The 19908-nt window shown below is 41.6% G+C and overlaps 1 protein-coding gene across 1 annotated transcript in view; it reads left to right on the top strand.

Moving 5' to 3' along the window:
• Nucleotides 1–459: 459 nt before the first annotated feature.
• Il20rb (interleukin 20 receptor subunit beta) overlaps nucleotides 460–19908 on the top strand; it is a 50921-nt gene continuing 31472 nt past the window's right edge. The window contains exons 1-2 of the mRNA XM_004664201.2: nucleotides 460–948; nucleotides 19327–19453. Coding sequence (XP_004664258.2) covers nucleotides 876–948; nucleotides 19327–19453 — 200 coding nt within the window. The 5' untranslated portion in view covers nucleotides 460–875. The remainder of the gene's footprint in view (nucleotides 949–19326; nucleotides 19454–19908) is intronic.

Here is a 19908-nt window from a genome sequence, read left to right on the forward strand (position 1 = left end):
GGCTTCTAGCCACTGCAAACGAACTCCCGATGCATGCACCCCCTTGTGCATCTGGCTAACGTGGGTCCTGGGGAATTGAGCCTCAACCTGGGGTCCTTAGGCTTCACAGGCAAGTGCTTAACCGCTAAGCCATCTCTCCAGCCCTTGTTCTCATTTTTAATTTCTAGTGCCCACTCCTGCCTCAGGGTAACCAATCTCACTAGATTCTTATATCTCCTAAATTTTCTTTCTGAAAATATGCATATTTATAACTTCTGTTTATAAAACTATCCTTTTGACTTTGAAAATGGTATAAATGGGGAGAGGGCATGCTGGAGACATAGGTCAGTGTAAACTATTTGTTTAGCATGTACAAGGCCTGGATTCAATCCCTAGCACTGTAAAATATAATAATAATATAAACTTGTGTACTTGTTCTGAAGTGTGTACTAGCAGAAAAAGCTAATTGGCTTGAATGTATGTATAGAGGGACTCTTGAAAGTGAACAGGTATTTGATGAGGGAGGAAGGTAATTCTGGTTGCTGACTTCTAGAAATTTCCAGAGTCCTCAGGACAGAGCCTATGGTCGGATACCCCCAGAGAAGATTCCCACGTCCTCCATCCCCCAGTGTTGTCTTTTCTCTGGAGCTATCCTAGCCACTCCCCTTGAGGCAGTATCTGGGTTTGGACAGAAAGGAGGTGCTGCAAAGCCCGCCCCTTCTGAGCTGCTCTGGCCAGCTCCTCTTTCCAGAACAATTCATTCAGGCTTCCCTGAAACTTAGACTGCACCAACATCTGTTCTCTGAAGCAAAATGGCTAAGATAGACAGAATGCTTCAACCTGGAAGGAAACAACAATCCAGGTCAGACTAAGTTTGCTAAACATGGACCATAGCAATGGTTCTAGAAAGAATCTGGACAAGTTTTATCATGTGGTTTTTCTCCGCCTTGATTTCATGTTTGCTCAAAGGTAAGAATGAATACATGATAGTTGGCGCCTTAAATATAGGTTAAGAAGGGAAAAAGTACTTTCCCAGGTTGTGGGCTTGAAATACATGTCTAGAACATCTTATGTCTGTTTTAAAAAGGGTTTTTCACTTTTCAAATTTTTGTCTCCCACATCCCAAAGACCTGAAAAGTCCTGCATTCTGTTTGGAAAATTTTCTCCTAAGCATAGAACAATCTAAAGAAATGTCATGCATGTAGTATAAAAGTTAGTAGAGCTCTGTGTGTTTTGTTATTTATTTCATTGGTATTTGAAGGGTTAGGCATAGTTATAGCAGTCTTTCTATATGTGCCAATTAAAGTAGGATGACTAAAAGTTCTGACACGTGAATAAAAAAACAATTTGTAATTTTTATACTTGATTCAGGGTTTATAAAAATTAGATTTCTGTCTCGGTCATTATAGAAAAAGGTACTTTATACCATTTTGAAAAGATTTTGGTTTGGGACATTTTTTCTACTAGTAAGATTACTTAATTTTCTCTGCTACATTCTTGGATGCTTATAATTAACTTTCCTTTTCTTTTTTATTATTAAGAACATACTTTGTATGGACAAATCATGTGTTGGGACCATCTTTTCCCTCCTCCTTGCCCCATTGCACAGGGGCTCTCCTCAGCGGGGTTGCAGGTATTCACCATGGGGTTGTGGGTTATGCTTGTGGGAGCAGCAGTCAGTTACTGGGGAGGGGGCAATGCCTCTGGGTATGACATCCCAAGGTGTGGCTCATACAGTCTTTCTGCCTCCTCTTCCACAAAATTCCTTGAGCCTAGGTGGGTGAGTCTTAAGTCTACTTCAGTGATGAGCTCTGTCTTAGGAGCCTCTGGATCTGTGCTTTGGTAAGTGTTGAGTATCCTCAGTGTGTGTCTCCTTCACCTGGCACTGATTGTCAAGCTCACCATGGAGGCAGCACTCTTGCTGTCTCCCCAGTTCCACTTTGTCTTCTCCTGATCCTTGGCTGAAGTGTAAGGGGTAGTTTATCTCCTTGGGTCTCTCTACCTTCTCATTTCCTTTTCTTGTTGTTCCAAAACTGTAGGCCCTTGCCTGCTAATATTTCTTCATCTCTCCTTGGAAAGTGAAAAACACATTTTTAAGTTTTTACTTTGTGTGTGTGTGTTCTGTGTGTATGGAGACATCAGAGCCTCTTCCTGCTGCAAACAAACACACCATACACTCAGATCTCTTTTTGGGTTCAGTTCATGTGGGTGGGTGTCTTGGGAATTGAACCCAGGCCAGTAGGCTTTACAAGCACATACCTTTCACTACTGAGCCATCTTTCCAGCTACCTCTCTACAGTTAAAAAATATATTTATTTATTTGTGTGTGGGTTTGTATACACGTGAGCTCACACACACACATACCCCAGCACACATGTGGAGATCAGAGGAAAACTTTGAGGTGTCTGTGTTCCATCTTTTTTTTTTTAATTTTGCTTATTTCTTTGAGAGAGAGAGAGAAAGAGGCAGGTAGGTATAGAGAGAGAATGAGTGCACCAGGACTTTCAGTTACTACAAATGAACTCCAGACACATGCACCACCTTGTACATCTGGTTGACATGGGTCTTGGTGAATAAAACCTGGGTCCTTTGGCTTTGCAAGCAAATGCCTTAACTGCTAAGCCATCTCTGCAGCCCTCCACCTTCTTTGAGACAGGATTTCTTGCCACTACAAATTAGTTGTCTTCTAATTTTAATATTCCTAGGTACTGGTCACATAGAACTTATATAACAAACCAGTGCTTAAGTAACTTGCAAATGCTTATTTAAGATTTTTATTTATTTGAGAGGGAAAGTCAGAGAGAGCGGGTGGAGAGAAATGGGCATGCTGGAATCTCTAGCAGCTGCAAATGAACTCCAGATGCATGTGCCACCTTGTGCATCTGGCTTGCATGGGTCCCGGGGAATTGAACCTGGGACCTTAGGCTTTGCAAGCAGACACCTTAACTGCTAAGCCATCTCTCCAGACCTTGCAAATACTTATTTCAAAATTTTTATTTATCTGTACTCAGAGGGATAGAGAAAGAAAGGATGGGCCCACCAGGGCCTCTAGCCATTGCAATTGAACTCCAGATGCAAGTCCCCCTTTTATGTCTGGCTTTCCATGTGTACTGGGGACTTCAACCCAGACTATTAGGCTTGGCAAGCAAATGCCTTAACCGCTGAGCCATCTCTCTAGCCTTTTGCAAGTGTTTACAATTGACTTACACATCAAACTTATGGTGTCCCTATCCCTAAAATCTTCACAGTTCCCAACTGCTCAGCAATGATGTCCAAATTCTGTACACTTCTCAAGATCAGTATATTCAAGTCTATTTCTCACTGTGCCTGGAAAACATGCATGCCTCAAGTAGCCACTGTCTCCGTAGTTGGCTTGCTCATTCTACTATTACTTCCCTTGGCCTTTATTGTTACAGTTTCCCAGAAGCACCATCTGCATTTCCTTTCCTCATTTGAAGCTCACAGTCCCATCAACACTCCAGATGTGTCCCTCCTCTTCACTCTGCTGTGGCTTCTTTCCTTTGGCCCTGGCTCCATGTGTGTGAGTGGGCCACTGGACTTCTTTGCACTGGCCTGAGGGAAGACCTGAACAACTTTCCTGGTGTCCCCACAGCCCCAGTACAAGCTGAGTCATTTGGTAAATTAACTAGTTGATTAGTTGTTGGGAGAAAAAAGTTACCAAGGAAAGAAACATTTCTCCATTGGGCTACAGGGAGAAGATGAGAAGCAAAAAAAAAAAAAGCAGAAAAGCCAGCATTATTTTTAAGTTTTTTTGTTTTTATTATTATTTTTTTGAGAGGGACAGACAGAGAAAGAGGCAGAGAGAGAGAATGGGCACGCCAGGGCCTCCAGCCACTGCAAATGAACTCCAGATGCATGCGTCCCCTTGTGCACCTAAACCAGCATTATTTTAATCTAACTTTCAGTGAATTCAGTCTTTCCTTAAAATCTGTTCAAACGTGTGTTGATTTTCTTTTCTTTCTTTCTTTTGCTTTTTTTTTTTTTTTTTTGGAGATAGTATCTCACTCTAGCTCAGGCTGTCCTGGAATTCACTACATAGTCTAAGAGTGGCCTTGAACTCATTACATTCCTCCTACCTCTGCCTCCTAAGTGCTGGGATTGAAGGCATGCACCACCACACCCAGCCTGAGTGTTGATTTTCTAACACAAACTGCCACTGGAAAAAGTGAAAATGTGAAAATCACGGGGATGTCAGAACCAGAAAGCTGAGTGTGTGAGTGTGTATGGAGTGCTGGTGCATATTGTCTCTGTCACTTACCAGCTCATTTTCCTCATCTGTGAAATCATAATAGCCACCTTTAAATTATGAAGAGTCCGCTAAATAAGGTGATGCAAACAAATTCACTTTAAAGACTTCAACATCCTGACCCCAAATGTTGTTGTTCCTATGGGTTGGGGGTGCGGCTAGCAGTGTTAACAGTAATTGCTTTAGCCCAAGTGGCCATCATGCAGTTTTGACCATTTCCTTTAGATTGTGTAAGTGAATTCTGCGATTTATTTTTTAAATATTTTTTTGTTTATTTTTATTTTTTTATTTATCTGAGAATGAACGGGACAGAGAGAGAAAGAGGCAGGTAGAAAGAGAATGGGCGTGCCAGGGCCGCCAGTCACTGCAAACGAACTCCAGACACATGTGCCCCCTTGTGTATCTGGCTAACGTGGGTCCTGGGGAATCGAGCCTTGAACCGGGGTCCTTAGGCTTCACAGGCAAGCGCTTAAGTGCTAAGCCATCTCTCTAGCCTGACTTCTGAAATTTCTAAAGGAACTTTCCTTGGGCAGATGGGTACATTATTGCTTTCTTTCATAGAAATTATTTGTTTCCTGGGTTTAGAGACACTGTCTCAAAAAAAAAAAAAAAAAAAAAAAAAAAGACATTTGCCCATTCCAAGTAAAAGCATATGACCTAGGAAACTGGATTTACCAACCATACAATCCTCTCTTCCTTGCTCTCGCTCTTGCTATCACTCTCTTCAGGATTGAGCCTAGGGCCTTTTGAATGTACTATCTTACTCGGTCTTTTATTTAATTTTCTTTTTCTTTTCTTTGCCTCCCCCCCCCTCGAGATAGGGTCTTGCTCTAGCCCAGGCTGACCTGAAATTCACTGTGTAGTCTCAGAGTGGCCTTGAACTCCTGGTGATCCTCCTACCTCTGCCTCCCAAGTGCTGGGATTAAAGGCGTGCGCCACTATGCCCGTCTTATTTATTTTTCATTTTTGAGACAGGGTCTCACTAAGTTTTCCAGGCAGACCATGTGATGTTGTGGGGGGGGGGTGAGGGGTTGCTGAGTGTGGTATGTGTGGTGTGTACCTGTGCATATGCACGCACATCCATGTATATGCTTGCAGAGATCAAAGAAACATACTGGGCATCCTCTTCTATTCCTGTTCCACCTTATTTCTTTAGACAGTGTCTCACTGAACCTGGAACTACCTGTTTTTCCATTGGACTGTCTGGCAGGGAGCCCTCGTGATCCTCCTTCACACTCAGGTCACAGGCACGCATTGGCTATGCCCAGCTTTTACACAGGTGCTGGGGCACGGGGTCAAACTCAGGTTTTTTGCTTGCATAGTTAGTGCTCTTCCCAGCAAGCCATCTCCCCAACCCCTCCAGGCAGGCCTCGAACTTGCAATCCTCTTGTCTCAGCCTCCTGAGTATCTTGGCTTGGAGGCCTGTGCCACCAGGACAGGCTCAGAAATGAAACTGAAATTGAAATTTCTGAGCACACATCGCTCCTGGGTAGCAACCAAGCTCATTTGACCTCTCGCACCAGATGTCATTATCTTCATTTTACACCTTAACAAACAAGAGACTCAGAAAGCCTGAGTGCTTCATTCAGCTAGAGAGTAAAAGGGGGTCTGGGATTTGACTCTGGCTTGGCTGGCTCCAGAGCCTGTGGAAGAAGCTGAGGCATTGGTACAGGCGAGAAAAAGGCAGTAGGGGCAGAGTGAAGACATTGACTGGCATATTTGCCTTAAAGGCTGTTGGAGAAAAACGGAGACGGGGCCGGGGAGAGATGTGGCATGTCCTTTGTGGTGGGCAGCCTCCATGCTCTCCCCCTCGCACTGACTGGAGATTTTAGGAGACAGTTGTTCCACGTGAACCTTAGCTCAATGGAGGACTAAGATGGATGGGAGGTTAGGAAGACAAGAACTCAGGCATAGGAATCTTTAAGGGAATCAAGCTGTGGCTTGCCTGTTCAGTTTTCGTTCACATAGCATTTCTGAGTATCTTCTATGTGCTGGTTCCTGGCTGGGTGCTGAATAGAAAGATAAACAAAGTAGCTGGGTGTGGTGGCGCACACCTTTAATCCCAGCACTCGGGAGGCAGAGGTAGGAGGATCGCCATGAATTCAAGACTTCCCTGAGACTCCATAGTGAATTCCAGGTCAGCCTGGGCTAAAGTGAGACCCTACCTCAAAAAACCAAAAAAAAAAAAAAAAAAAAAAAGATAAAATAGTCTCTTGTTTTCAGGTAACATAAAGCCTGCTAGAAGGCACAATGAAATGTTCTACACGTGGGGATTTAACATTTTAAATTATTCCTTTTAAAAATATTTTTAAAACTTGGTTATATATTTGAGAGAGAGAGAATGGGTGTGCCAGGGCCTTTAGTCACTGCAAACAAACTCCAGACACATGCACCACCTTGTGCATCTGCCTTACTGGGTCCTGGGGAATCGAACCTGGATCCTTTGGCTTTGCATGCAAGTGCATTAACTGCTAAGCCATCTCCTCAGGCCTTTAAATTCTTTAGCCACCAGAAGTGAAGTCTGGATCAGTGCTTCTTGTCTCAAATGAATATCAGAGTCACTTAGTGAACTTTAAAAAATATAAGACATCACAGCCAACGAGGGAAATTTTTCAAAACTCCCTGGGGATCTTTAGAGAGCTGTTTGATTGCAGAGCTGATCAGGGAAAATACAAGATGAGCCAGGAGCATCTTGCAAGGAATGAAGGGCTTTAAAAAGGTTGGGGGTCTGAATGCAGCACAGTACCTCAGATTGGAGGTTAGAATGATGCTAGTGGGAAAATTGACAAAATCCAAATAAAGGCTAGAATTTAGTTATGATAATTTGCCGGTGGTGGTTCCTTAGTTTTGATAACTGTATCATGGCTACATCAATCAGATGTTAGCATCAGCAAATGGCTGAGGGAAGGGTCTATAGGAGCATGTACACTCTTCACAATGTTTCTGTAAATCTTAAATTATTAAAAAAAAATAGCATGGAGAAAGTGAGGGATATCAGTAAGCCAAATGGACACAGTTACCAGCTTGAAGAGTTCCCAGATCCAAGCTGGAACAATTTGAATAACAATTTAAATAACCACAGCATTGGATTTTAACCATAGAATAAAACAAATATCAATGAATCCACACTAATATAAGTAAATTATCAAAAAAAAAATTGTGCTGAGGCAGTTGTTCTTGATAAGGAAATTCCAATTAAATTTTAAGAAATCGGGCTGGAGAGATGGCTTAGTGGTTAAGCGCTTGTCTGTGAAGCCTACGGACCCCGGTTCGAGGCTCGGTTCCCCAGGTCCCACGTTAGCCAGATGCACAAGGGGGCGCACGCATCTGGAGTTCGTTTGCAGAGGCTGGAAGCCCTGGCGCGCCCATTCTCTATCTCTCCCTCTATCTGTCTTTCTCTCTGTGTCTGTCTCTCTCAAATAAATAAATAAATAAATATTAAAAAAAAAAGAAATCACTATTATAGAATAACAACAGCTATTGCTGCAAGAAATATACACCAAAATGTGTTAAACTTAATGAGTAAAATCTTAACAAGAAACTAATATTTACTTACGTACTCTCCCAGTGTGTTTATTATCTGGAACAGGGAAATTACAGCTTTACAGTTAGAGCACTGTCTTAGCCATGTGATCAAAATTATCATTGCTAGTAATTAGACATACTGACACCTCATCCTCCGGTGAGGACATGATAAATAATAATGAAAACATCAGACCGACTGAGACAGATTCTAAAACACAGCTGACCAGAACTCTTCAAAAATGTCAAGGTCATGAAATAAAAAGACAGATTGAGAACAGATTAGAAGAGGCTAACTAGATGTGACAACAAAGTGGGAAATCTTGGATTGGTTCCTGGAAGAAAAAAAAAGCATTAGGGGGGGAAATTACTGGAATTTGAATAAAGACATAGCTTAGTTAATGATGTTGCACCATGTTAATGTCTTAGTTTTCACAGTTGCACTGTCACTGTGTATGGATGGAAGGCTGGATGGCTGCTGTGCAGAAGGTCTACTGTTTGATAATTCCTGGAGAGTCTGAAATCATTTCAAAATAGAACTAAGCTGTTTACTGTGCTACTAAGGTAGCATTTAGCTGTTGGCAGGACTGTGTTCCTTTTGGAGGCTGTAGGGGATAATCTGTGTCCTTGCCATTCCTAGCTTCTACTGGCCACCTGTGTTCATGGCACCCTTCCTTTATTGGTATGTCCCACCCTCTTTTTAAGCACTCACCTGATAAAGTGCATTGGGCTGGTTCCAACTGAATTTTTAAAATCTTTTTTTTTGTTCATTTTTATTTATTTATTTGAGAGTGACAGAGAGAGAAAGAGGCAGATAGAGAGAGAGAGAATGGGCACGCCAGGGCTTCCAGTCATTGCAAACAAACTCCAGACGCGTGTGCCCCCTTGTGCATCTGGGTAATGTGGGTCCTAGAGAATCGAGCCTCGAACCTGGGTCCTTAGGCTTCACAGGCAAGTGCTTAACCACTAAGCCATCTCTCCAGCCCCCAACTGAATTTTTGTGTTGTTGTCATTTTTTGAAGCACAGTTTCACTCTAGCCCAGGCTAATCTAAATTTACTGTATAGTCCAGGCTGGCTTGAAACTCACAGCAACATTCCTACTTCAGCCTCCAGAGTGCTGGGATTAAAAGTGTGGGCCACCACAAATGGCCTCCAACTTGATTTTGAACATTCATATGCAGGCCTCTTTGTTTCTCAAGGATAAATGCCCAAGAGTGCTAGGCCAGAGAGTGGTTGCATGATTAATTTTGAAAGAAACTACCAAACCGTTTTCCAGAGTTAATGTGTTATGTTACAGTTCTACCAGCAATGTGTGAGGGATCCACCTCTCTGTCTTCTGGCAGCATTTTTTAGGTTTGTCACATTTTAATTTAAATTTTTGTCATCCTGATAATTATGTAGTACTATCTTGTTGCAGTATTAATTTGCCTTTCCCCAGTATTAAATGATGTTAAACATCTTTTCATATTTCTATTTGCTTTCTACATATCTCCTTTAGCGAAATATCTCTTTATGTCTTTTGACCATTTTCTCATTGGATTGTTTGATTTCTTGTTGTTGAGTTTTGAGAGTTCTTTATGTATTCTAGATACTAGTTGTTTGTGATATAATGGTTTGCAAATACTTTCTCTTGTCTTATCAAACCTCACAACAAGGCCTCTTGCATAACAAAAGTTTTTAATTTTGATGAGATTATAAAAGTATACAAATTTCCTTTTGTGGTTCTTGTCAAAAATCCAAGAACTCTTTGCTTCATGTACTTGTGGATCTTGTCTCTGGGCTCTTAATTTTTTCCATTGATTTATGTGTTTATACCTTCCCCAGTACTGTACAGCACAGTTTAGATTACTCTTAAGTCTTGGGACAGGTAGGCTAATCCCTGTGTTTCCTTTTCCAAGTTGCTTTCTTTCGTTGTAGCTGAGGATTTTACTGCGTAATAGAGTGCATGTTTAGCATTCACAAGGCCCTGAGTTCAATTCCCAGGGCCAATACACGCGCGTGCACACACACACACACACACACACACACACACACACGTCTCAGTTATTATTGTAGTTTCATAGTCTTTTTTTTTTTTTAGACAGGGTCTCACTCTAGTCCACACTGGCCTACAACTCATTATATTACTTTTAATTGTGTGTGTGTATTGACATGCATGTACATAACAATGCACATATCTTGGCCAGCAGGCAGCCTTAGGGTATTTTGTTTGAGAGAAGATCTCTGCCTCTCTCTCACTGGGAAGGCCAAACTAGCTGGCTAGAAAACTTCAGGATTCTCCTTCCTCCCCCTTCCATTTTCATAGATGATTTGGGAGTATAGACGTGTGTGCTACTTTGTTCTAGTTTTAAATGGGTGTTTTGATTTCAAGCTCTGGTTGGCAGGCTTGCAGAGTAAGCACCTTTAACCACTGAGCCATCTTCCTTGTCCCTGGAATTCATTATGTAAGTCCAGCCTGTTGCTAACCTGTGAAAATGCTTCTGCATCAGCCTCAGAAATGCTGAGATTAGAGGGATGAGTCACCATGCCTGGCTACTAATTCTGTAGTTTTTAAAATAAAATTTAGAAAATTTTTACTTAAATTAACAACAACAAAAATAAATTTTTTATTGGCTTTTGATAGAAATTGTATGAAACAGCGATTTGGGGAGACTTGCCATGTTAACTATTTAAACCTTCTAATTCATGAACATGATACGCTTCTCCATTTACTTAGATCTTCGTTGATTTCTTCTGTCAGCATTTGTGAAGCCTTCCTTATATAAATCCTGGGTTTAATTTTTTAGATTTATATACAAGTATATTTATTTTTGAATGGTTATTATTTTAATTTCTGTGTATGAGTATCCATTGCTAGCCAATTAATTCTTTTTTTTTCCCCCAGGTAGGGTTTCACTCTAGTCTAGGCTGACCTAGAGTTCACTGCGTAGTCTCAGGGTGGCCTCAAACTCATGGCGATCTTCCTACCTTTGCCTCCCAAGTGCTGGGACTAAAGGTGTGTGCCACTATACCCAGTTCAATTCTTTTTTTGAAACAGGATCTCGTGTTGCCCAAACTGACCTTGAACTTGCTTAGTAGCCAAGGGTGACATTGAATTCCTGATCCTCCTACCTATACCCCCCAAGTGTTGCCATTATAGGTATGTGCCACCATGCCTGTGTAGAAATACAGTTAATTTTTATGCTTATATTGTATCTTGTGAGCTTGTTCATTAGTTTTATGAGTTATTTTGCTTGCCTTATTACACTGGCTAGAAATTCTAGCACTTTGTTGAACAAGAATGGAGAGAGTGGACATCTTTGCTTGTTCTTGGTCTTGGCTTGGCTTTGAAGCATTCAGTCTCTCACTACCAAAATATTAGCTATAAGGTTTATTTATTTATTTGAGGGAAAAAGAGAGAGAGAGGAAGAGAGAGAGAGAGAGAGAGAGAGAGAGGGGGAGAGAGAGAGAGAGGGGCAGATAGAGAATCGGCATGCCAGGGCCTCCACCCACTGCAAATGAACTCCAGACACATGCACCACCTTGTGCATCTGGCTTATGTGGGTCCTGGGGAATCAAACCTGGGTCCTTTGGCTTTGCAAGCAAGTGCTTTAACCACTAAGTAATCTTTCTAGCTCAGTTTTTTTTTTAATTTTTATAGAAAATTTTCATTGAGATAGCTCCTTGCTATTTTTTTTTTGTTCATTTTTTATTTATTTATTTGAGAGCGACAGACATAGAGAGAAAGACAGATGGAGGGAGAGAGACAGAATGGGCGCGTCAGGGCTTCCAGCCACTGCAAACAAACTCCAGACGCGTGTGCCCCCTTGTGCATCTGGCTAACATGGGACCTGGGGAACCGAGCCTCGAACTGGGGTCCTTAGGTTTCACAGGCAAGCGCTTAACCGCTAAGCCATCTCTCCAGCCCTTCTTTTTTTTGCTCCTTGCTATTTTTAACTTGAAGAGAGGTTTAATTTTGTTTTAATCATGGAATGAGTTACTAAACTTGGTGAGATCTGGTCTTAAAATAAAATTCATAATTTTATAAATGTTTTTTTTTCTGTGACAATTGACATGATTGTATGACTTTTATTATTTAGCTTGCTACCATAATAGACTACATTAATTTCCAAGTTTTGAACCAGCCTTACATACCTGCAACAAATTTCTGTTTGGTCATGTTATGTAATTCCTTTTATATATTACTACATTTGGATAGCTAATATTTTGTTACAGACTTTTGCATATAAGTTTGTTAGCTATATTGGTCTCTAGGTATTTTTTTTCCCTTTTTCCAGCTTTACATTGTCTAGGTAATTTTTAAAATCATATAAATTGTCTATCTAAAGCAGATGCTACCACAAAAGCAGAAACATAGACCAATGGAATAGAATAGAGGACCCAGAAATAAACCCAGATAGCTATGGCCACCTAGTTTTCATCAAAGGCATCAAAAATATACACTGGGAAAAAAAAAGAGAGAGCCTATTTAGTAGATGGTATGGTAAAACTGGATAGCCTGCAGAAAAATGAAGTTAGACCCATATTGCTCACCTGCACAAAGATCAACTCAAAATAGGTCAAAGAAAGACTATGTAAAGCAAGAAACACTGAGGATACTAGAGGAAAACAGGTAATACAGTGGAAGTTATAAGCATAAGTCGGAACTTTCTGAAAGGAATTCAATAGCACAGGAAATAGCCCCATGAGTCAACAAATGAAATTAAAACATGTCTTTATAGCAAAGGAACTATCAGCGAAGAAAACAGGAAGCTTACAGAATGGGAGAAAATCCTTGCCAGCTATTCTCTGGCAGGGAGGTTAATATCTAGAATATATACAAAACTGCTAATCAAGGGCTGGAGAGATGGCTTAGCAGTTAAGGCACTTGCCTGTGAAGCTTAAGGACCCAGGTTCGATACTCCAGGTCCCATGTAAGCCAGATCCACATGGTAGCATGAGCATCTGAAGTTCATTTGCAATGGCTTGAGGCCCTAACTCACCCATTCTCTCTCTCCTCCCTTCCTGTCTCTCTGTCTCTGTGTCCTTCATAAATAAAAAGATTAAAAACCTGCTAATCAATAAATGCACTGCTGAAAAGACAGTTCCTAAAAACACACAAACATACACATGGCCAACAGATATTTTAAAAAATATTCAACATTTTTAACTGTCAATGAAATACAAATTAAAACCACTTTGAGATTCTATCTCACCTTAGAATGGCTGTCATCAAGAAAACTAGTGACAACAAGTGCTCGGGAATTTGGATGGTGAGGGGAAGACTTGTTCACTGTTGGTTGGAACTGTCATCAAGAAAACTAGTGACAGCAAGTGCTTGTGAGGTTGGGGGGGTGAGGAGACTCGTTCACTGTTGGTTGGAGTGTAAATTCATATAGCCGCTAATTTTCTTTCTTACAAAGTTAAAAATTCAACTATCATGACCCAGCTATACCACTCCTGGGCATACACCTAAAGGACATATGTGTGTGTGTGTGTGTATGTGTGTGCATGTATGTATGTATGTATGTGTGTGTATATATATATGTATATATATATATGTATGTGTATGTATGTATCTGTGTGTGTGTATGTAATGTATCTCCTACCACAGATACGCTTGTCCATTCATGTTCATTGCTGCTGTCATTACAACAGCTAGGAAATGGAATAAGCCTAATTGTCCATCAAATGATGAATGGATAATGAAAATGTGGTGCATATATACACCATGAAGTTTTACTCATCTGTAAAACAAAAAAAGAGATTATGAAATTTGCAGGAAAATAGATGCAATTGGAAAATGTATAAGATAACCCAAACCCAGAAAAACAAAAATTGCACGTTCTTTCTCATATGTGTATTTTAATTTTAACATTTTTTTCACTTTTATTTATTTATTTGAGAAAGAGAAAGGCAGCGAGAGAGAGAGAGAAAGAGATTGGGTGTGCCAGGGCATCCAGCCACTGCAAATGAACTCCAGACACATGGGCTACCTTGTGCATCTGGCTTATGTGGGTCCTGGGGAATTGAACCTGAGTCCTTTTCAAGTAAGCACTTTACACACTAAGCCATCTTTCTAGTCATGGATCTTAACTTTATAATTTTATTTATTTATTTATTTGAGAGAGAGAAAGAGAGAGAGAATTGGCACACCAGGGCCTCAGCCACTACAGTTGAATTCCAGAGACTTGTGCCACCTAGTGAGCATGTGCAACCTTGTGCTTGCCTCACCTTTGTGCATCTGGCTTATGTGGGATCTGGAGAGTCAAGCATGGGTCCTTAGGCTTTTCAGGAGAGCACTTTAATCACTAAGACGTCTCTCCGGCCCCCTGGATCTTATCTTTTAATGTTTGTAAGTATATACATTAGGGGATGAGATATTGAGTATGAGCTATGATTCTAGATAGGAAACTGTGAAAAGGCACAAGAATTGATGAGAAGGTGGAAAAAGACATAAGGAAACACATAGTATGAATGCTGACAGGTCAAAAGTTGTAGGGAAGGGCAAAAGGTGGGGGAAGAGAAACAAAAAGTGCATGAAGACAAACACCATAATGAAACCTAATTCTTTGTAAATCAATGAAAAATTGAAAAAATTACAATAAAAAGTAAGGAATGGGCTGGAAAGATGGCTTAGCAGTTAAGGCACTTGCCTGCAAAGCCTGAGGACTCAAGTTCCATCCCCCAGTACCCACATAAGCCAGATGCACATGGTGGCACTTGAGACTGGAGTACATTTGCAGTGGCTGGAGGCCCTGGTGTGCCTCTCTCTTCTTTCTGTCAAATAAATAAAAATAAAATATTTAAAGATAAAAAATAGGGAAATTGTCTTTGGGCTCAGTAGCAGGGCACTTAGTGAGCAAGTGCAAGGCCCTGGGTTTCATCTTTAATACTGTAAGAAAACAGAAATTTGGGCTGGAGAGATGGCTTACTGTTTAAGGTACTTGCTTGCAAAACCAAAGAACCCTAGTTCAATTCCCTAGTACCCAGGTAAGCCAGGTGCTCAAGGTAGTACATGCATCTGGAGTTCATTTACAGTAGCTGAAGGTCCTGGTATGCCCATTCTCTCTCTCTCTCTCTTTTTTCTGTCTCCCTCTCAAATAAAATAAATAAAAAATATAAACTTGTCTGATTTTGCTATTAATACTAGGTAAGACTGAGGTGATACCAGTCTCATAAGTTGGAATGTATTTTTTCAACATACTAAAAGAGATTGGGGCTGGAGAGATTGCTTAGCAGTTAAGGCATTTGCCTGTAAAGCCAAAGGACTCTGGTTCTATTCCCTAGGACCCACATTAGCCAGATGCACAAGGGGGGCACACATATCTGGAGTTCGTTTGCACTGGCTGGAGGCCCTGGCGTGCCCATTCTCTCTCTCTCTGTTTCTCTCTCTCCCTCTTTCTCTGTCAAATAAATAAATAATATTTTTTTAAAAAGAGATCGTGTAAAGTTGATGTTAATGTTTTGTTGTTTGTTTGCTTTGTTTTTTGGAGGCAGGTGGTTGTTGGGAATTGAACCCAGGGCCTTATGCATGCTAGGTGACCACTCTACTATTTAGTTATATCCCTACATTATATTAACAGATGAAAAAAAATTGATATAATTATTTAATTTATTAATACAAACATAACTATGTATCTTATAGCTTTATATTTCTAAGATAAAGATTTTTTTTTCTTTACCAGAGGAAAGATACCAGAGAAGACCATGTCTCATCATCCTGTACTGTCCCCTCCACTAGCTGGCCCTTTCCCTTTCCGTCTCTTTGGCGATTTCAAGGTTAGGATTGGTAGGTGTGCTGGTGCACCCCTGTCATCCCAGCAGCTGAGAGGTTGAGGCAGGGAGGTTGCTGGGAGTTTGAGGCTAGAGTGAGTTACATAATGATTTCCAACTGAGTCTGAGCCTCAGAGTGAGATCCTGTTTCAAAACAAACAAGCAAGCAAGCAAACAGAATAAATGAATTCAGGTCTGGGAAGATGGCTCAGCAATTAAAGGTGCATTCTTGCAAGCCAGCTGACCTGAGTGTGATCCCCTTCAGCACCCACATGAGTCTGGATGCAAAGGGGCATGCGCATCTGTAATTCCAACATACGGCAATGGGAAGCAGAGCCAGGAGAATCTGGAAGGTTACAAGCAGCAGTGGCAAAACAGCCTGTCTCAGAAGAAGGTGGAAGGAGAGGAGAAACAGCTCGAGGTTGTCCTTTGACTTCCACATGTGAGTGGTGGCACATGCACACTCACACCCATATACACACACACATCTGGATATACAATACACACACACACACACACACATCTGGATATACAATACACATACACACAAATGAATAAATTTTTAAAAATGGATGAAGTCATATTTTTTAAATTAGGAAAATGGATGGAACTACAGATCACCATGTTGAGAGGAATAAGTGAGATTCAGACAAGTGTTTGCATGTTTTCACTTGTGCATAATCTAGTTTTTTTAATATAAAAGATAAGACATGAGGGTGGAGGGGTGGATTCGGGAAGGAGAAGGGGAACACTGAAAGAGGGGAGGGGGACAAAAGAAGGTGCTGGAAGATAGGAACAAAGTATGTGCAATATTGTATGAGGGCGTCCTAAGTGAAAACCAGTTTTGTACAATGAATATAAGTTAAAAACAAAAACTAAAAATTCCAAAAAAAAAAAATTGCAAAAGCAGAGTTAGGTAACTCTCAGCCGGGAGTGTGTCAGACTGAAGATAAAATCAGCATGAGGGCTGGGAAGCTGGGAAGCCTCCCTGTGGGTGCCCCAGGTGCTGTCCCACAGGGCAGACTGAGTGTGCTGAGGGTGAGAAGAAGGGGTTCCCAGGGTCCTACATTAGAAGGGAGGCAAAGGAATCAGCCAGACAGCAGTTTCCTTGTGCTCAGAGCTCGATGCTTGATAGCAAGCAGCAGGTGCCAGTCGGGACGTGGAAACAGAAGTCCTAGATGAAGGCCTCAGCGGACTCCTCAGTCTTCCATGCTGGTGATGTCACCACTGTGACAATAACGGCAAAGGGAGGCTGGTGCATAACATTGAAAGAGGAGCTCATGAGAGGGGGAAGGACCCTGGGGTCGCATGGGGGAGGGTGGGGGGCCTGAGCTCTGGAATGCCTGAAGTCCTCGTGTGCAGGTTTGGTTTCACTGCTCTTTTCATTCTGTGCAAATTGTAGAACAATTACATGTTCACTCCGGGCATCCTGCACAAATCATGTGAACAGATGCTTATGCCCCAAACTGGTTCATGGGCTTGAAATCTTTCTGGGGTAGAGTTTCCGAGCAGTGGTGGTAACCCTCTTTACTGGACTCCCTCCACAGCAGACCTGATTCTGCACTTCCCACCGGCAGCTGTTGTCCCCATTTGGTCTTCATGGAGGTCATGAAGTGCTTTGGTATCTAAGGATGGCAGGGGGTCATGATGAGAAACTGATAAGAGCCTGCATGACTTTGCCATGGGGGGAGGCTCTGGTGTATGCAGATTGCATAAGGTGACACAGTGGAACAGAGTGAAGGCCTGAATCCAGGCCCATCTGGTGTCAGAATCACAACTGTCCCTTAGGGTTCATATCTAGAATAGATAAGGAGCTCAATAGCAAATAAAGGAAGTAATTAAAAATGGGTAATAGAACTAAATAGACATCTCTGAAAACATATAATGCAAGTGGCCAAACAAGCATATGAAAAAATATTCAACATCCTTAATCGTTCTGGAAATGCAAATCAAACCACAGTGAGATAGCACCTCACCCCTATAGGAATGGCTTTATCTGGTTGTCGGCAGTAGCTCGATGGGAGAGCATTGGCTAGCATGTATGAGCCCTGGGATTTTATCCCCAGGGCTATGAAATAAGAGCGATTTTCATCAAGAAGATAAAGATGTCAAGCCACATGCTGGTGCACATTATTACTGGGAATGTGAATTAGTATAACCATTATGGAAAAACAATGTGGAGCTTCCTCAGAATGTCAAAAATGTAACTGTCATATTGACCCATCTGACTACTGGGGATAAAGCCAAAGGAAATCAAAACAATGTATCAAGGAGACATCTGCACTCCTACGTCCACTACAACACTGTTTACAACAGCGAAGAGAAAGAAACAACCTAAGTGGTCATTAACTGATGAATGGATAAAGAAATGTACCCATAGCTGGGCGTGGTGGCGCACTCCTTCAATCCTAGTATTTGGGAGGCAGAGAGGTAGGAGGGTCCCCATGAGTTTGAGGCCACCCTGAGACTACACAGTGAATTCCAGGCAGCCTAAGCAAGAGTGAGACCCTACGTCAGAAAACCAAAAAAGAAAAGAAGAAATGTACCCCATACGGAGAATACTATTCAGACAGAAGAGAACAGAATGCTGCCATTTGCAGTACCACAGGTGGAAATGGAGGACATTGTGTTAAGTGCAATAAGCCACACACAGAATGATAATCTCACTCGATCTTCCTCTTTCCTGTGTGGAAACTCAGAGAGGAGCTCACAGAAGTTCAGAATGGAATCACAGTGGTGACTAGAGGCCGAAGAGAGGAGGAGGTATAGAGGGAGGAGAGTAAAGACTGGTCAACAGGTACTAAATTACTTAGACAGGAGAACTTATTTTTGTGTTCTGTTACATAATAGAGTCACTATACAGAACAGAAAAGTGTATTTCAAAAAAAAAAAAAACATGGAAGACAGGATTTTGAATTTTTTTTTTTTTTTTTGAGGTAGGGTCTCACTCTAGCCCAGGCTGACCTGTAATTCCCTATGTAATCTCAGGGTGGCCTCAAACTCACGACGATCCTCCTACCTCTGCCTCCTGAGTGCTGGTATTAAAGGTGTGTGCCACTGGCTTGAATGTTTTTAATCACAAAGAACTACTTGAGAAAAAAATGCTTACCTTCTTTTGAAATTATACACTGCATACATGTATCTAAGTAACACGAGTTCTACATATGTATGTACATTTTTTAAGTCTTCATTACAAGAACTACCAAATAAATTGGTACATTGCTGGGTAAAAAATACGCGTTGGCTTTCTTTTTTGTATGATGAGGAAAAGAACGGTCCTCATACCCAGTACAGTCTTGAGGGTTAAATGATATAATCTTGTACTAATCTCAAACATAGCCTAGACAGAATATAGTCACTGCTCGCTAAAGACTAGTCATTATTGGGCTGAGGAAATGGCTCAGCAGTTAAAGGCATAAGCTTGCAAAGCCTGACAGCCCGAGTTTAATTCCCGGTACCTATGGAAAGCCAGATACACAAAGTCGTGCATGTATGTGGAGTTCATTTACAGTGGCATGAGGCCCTGGTGCACCCATTTACTCTCTTTTCTCTCTGTTTGTTTCTCTCTCCCCCTCCTCTACTTTCAAATAAATAATTTTTTTTTTTTAAGTTTAGCCACTATTACTACTAGTTTGCCATTTTGTCACAAAGGCAGAATTGTAGCGATGAGAGCAAAAGTCTAGCAGTAGTGCCACATGCGGAAGCTGGAGTCACTCGGGTTTCTGAACCGCATGGCTTTCCACTGCCTGTTATTTGAAGCTAGGCCTCCCTTCACCGTCAGCTTCTGTTTCCCTTCATCCAGATGGAGTGGCTGTTCTGCCTGCACCGCAGAACCTCTCTGTACATTCAACCAACATGAAGCATCTCTTGACGTGGAGCCCAGTCATTCTGCCCGGAGAGATGACATTCTATTCTGTGGAGTATCAGGGGTGAGTCTTGTGCATTTGTTTTTGTTTAATAGGTCCCCCCCCCCTTAGACTGCAGTTGGTTCCTAGAGGCACAACCCTTCTTCCTTTGTCCCAAGAAGCTTCGTGGGCTCAGGGATAGATGCTCTCCAGTGGTCTACCACTTAGCATGCATGGGCACCGGAAGGACTGGAGAAGCAACGATTGTCCTGTGGGTCTGGTGGTGAACCATGGGAACACAAATATCTACAAATACATTCTGGGGCATCTTTTTTCTTTAAAAACAGTATTCATTTGCACATGTGCATGCATGTGTGTCTGTCTGTCTGTCTGTATGTATGTATGTCAGGTGCTCTTTCTACCACAAAGAAACTCTACATGCTCACTCCACTTTTTGCATTTGGCTTACATGGGTGGCTTGGGGACTGAACCTTGGCCAGCAGGCTTTGCAAACAAATGCGTTTAACCCCTGAGTCATC

This window comes from Jaculus jaculus, chromosome 17 (assembly GCF_020740685.1).
Source record: "Jaculus jaculus isolate mJacJac1 chromosome 17, mJacJac1.mat.Y.cur, whole genome shotgun sequence".
NCBI lineage: Eukaryota > Metazoa > Chordata > Mammalia > Rodentia > Dipodidae > Jaculus > Jaculus jaculus.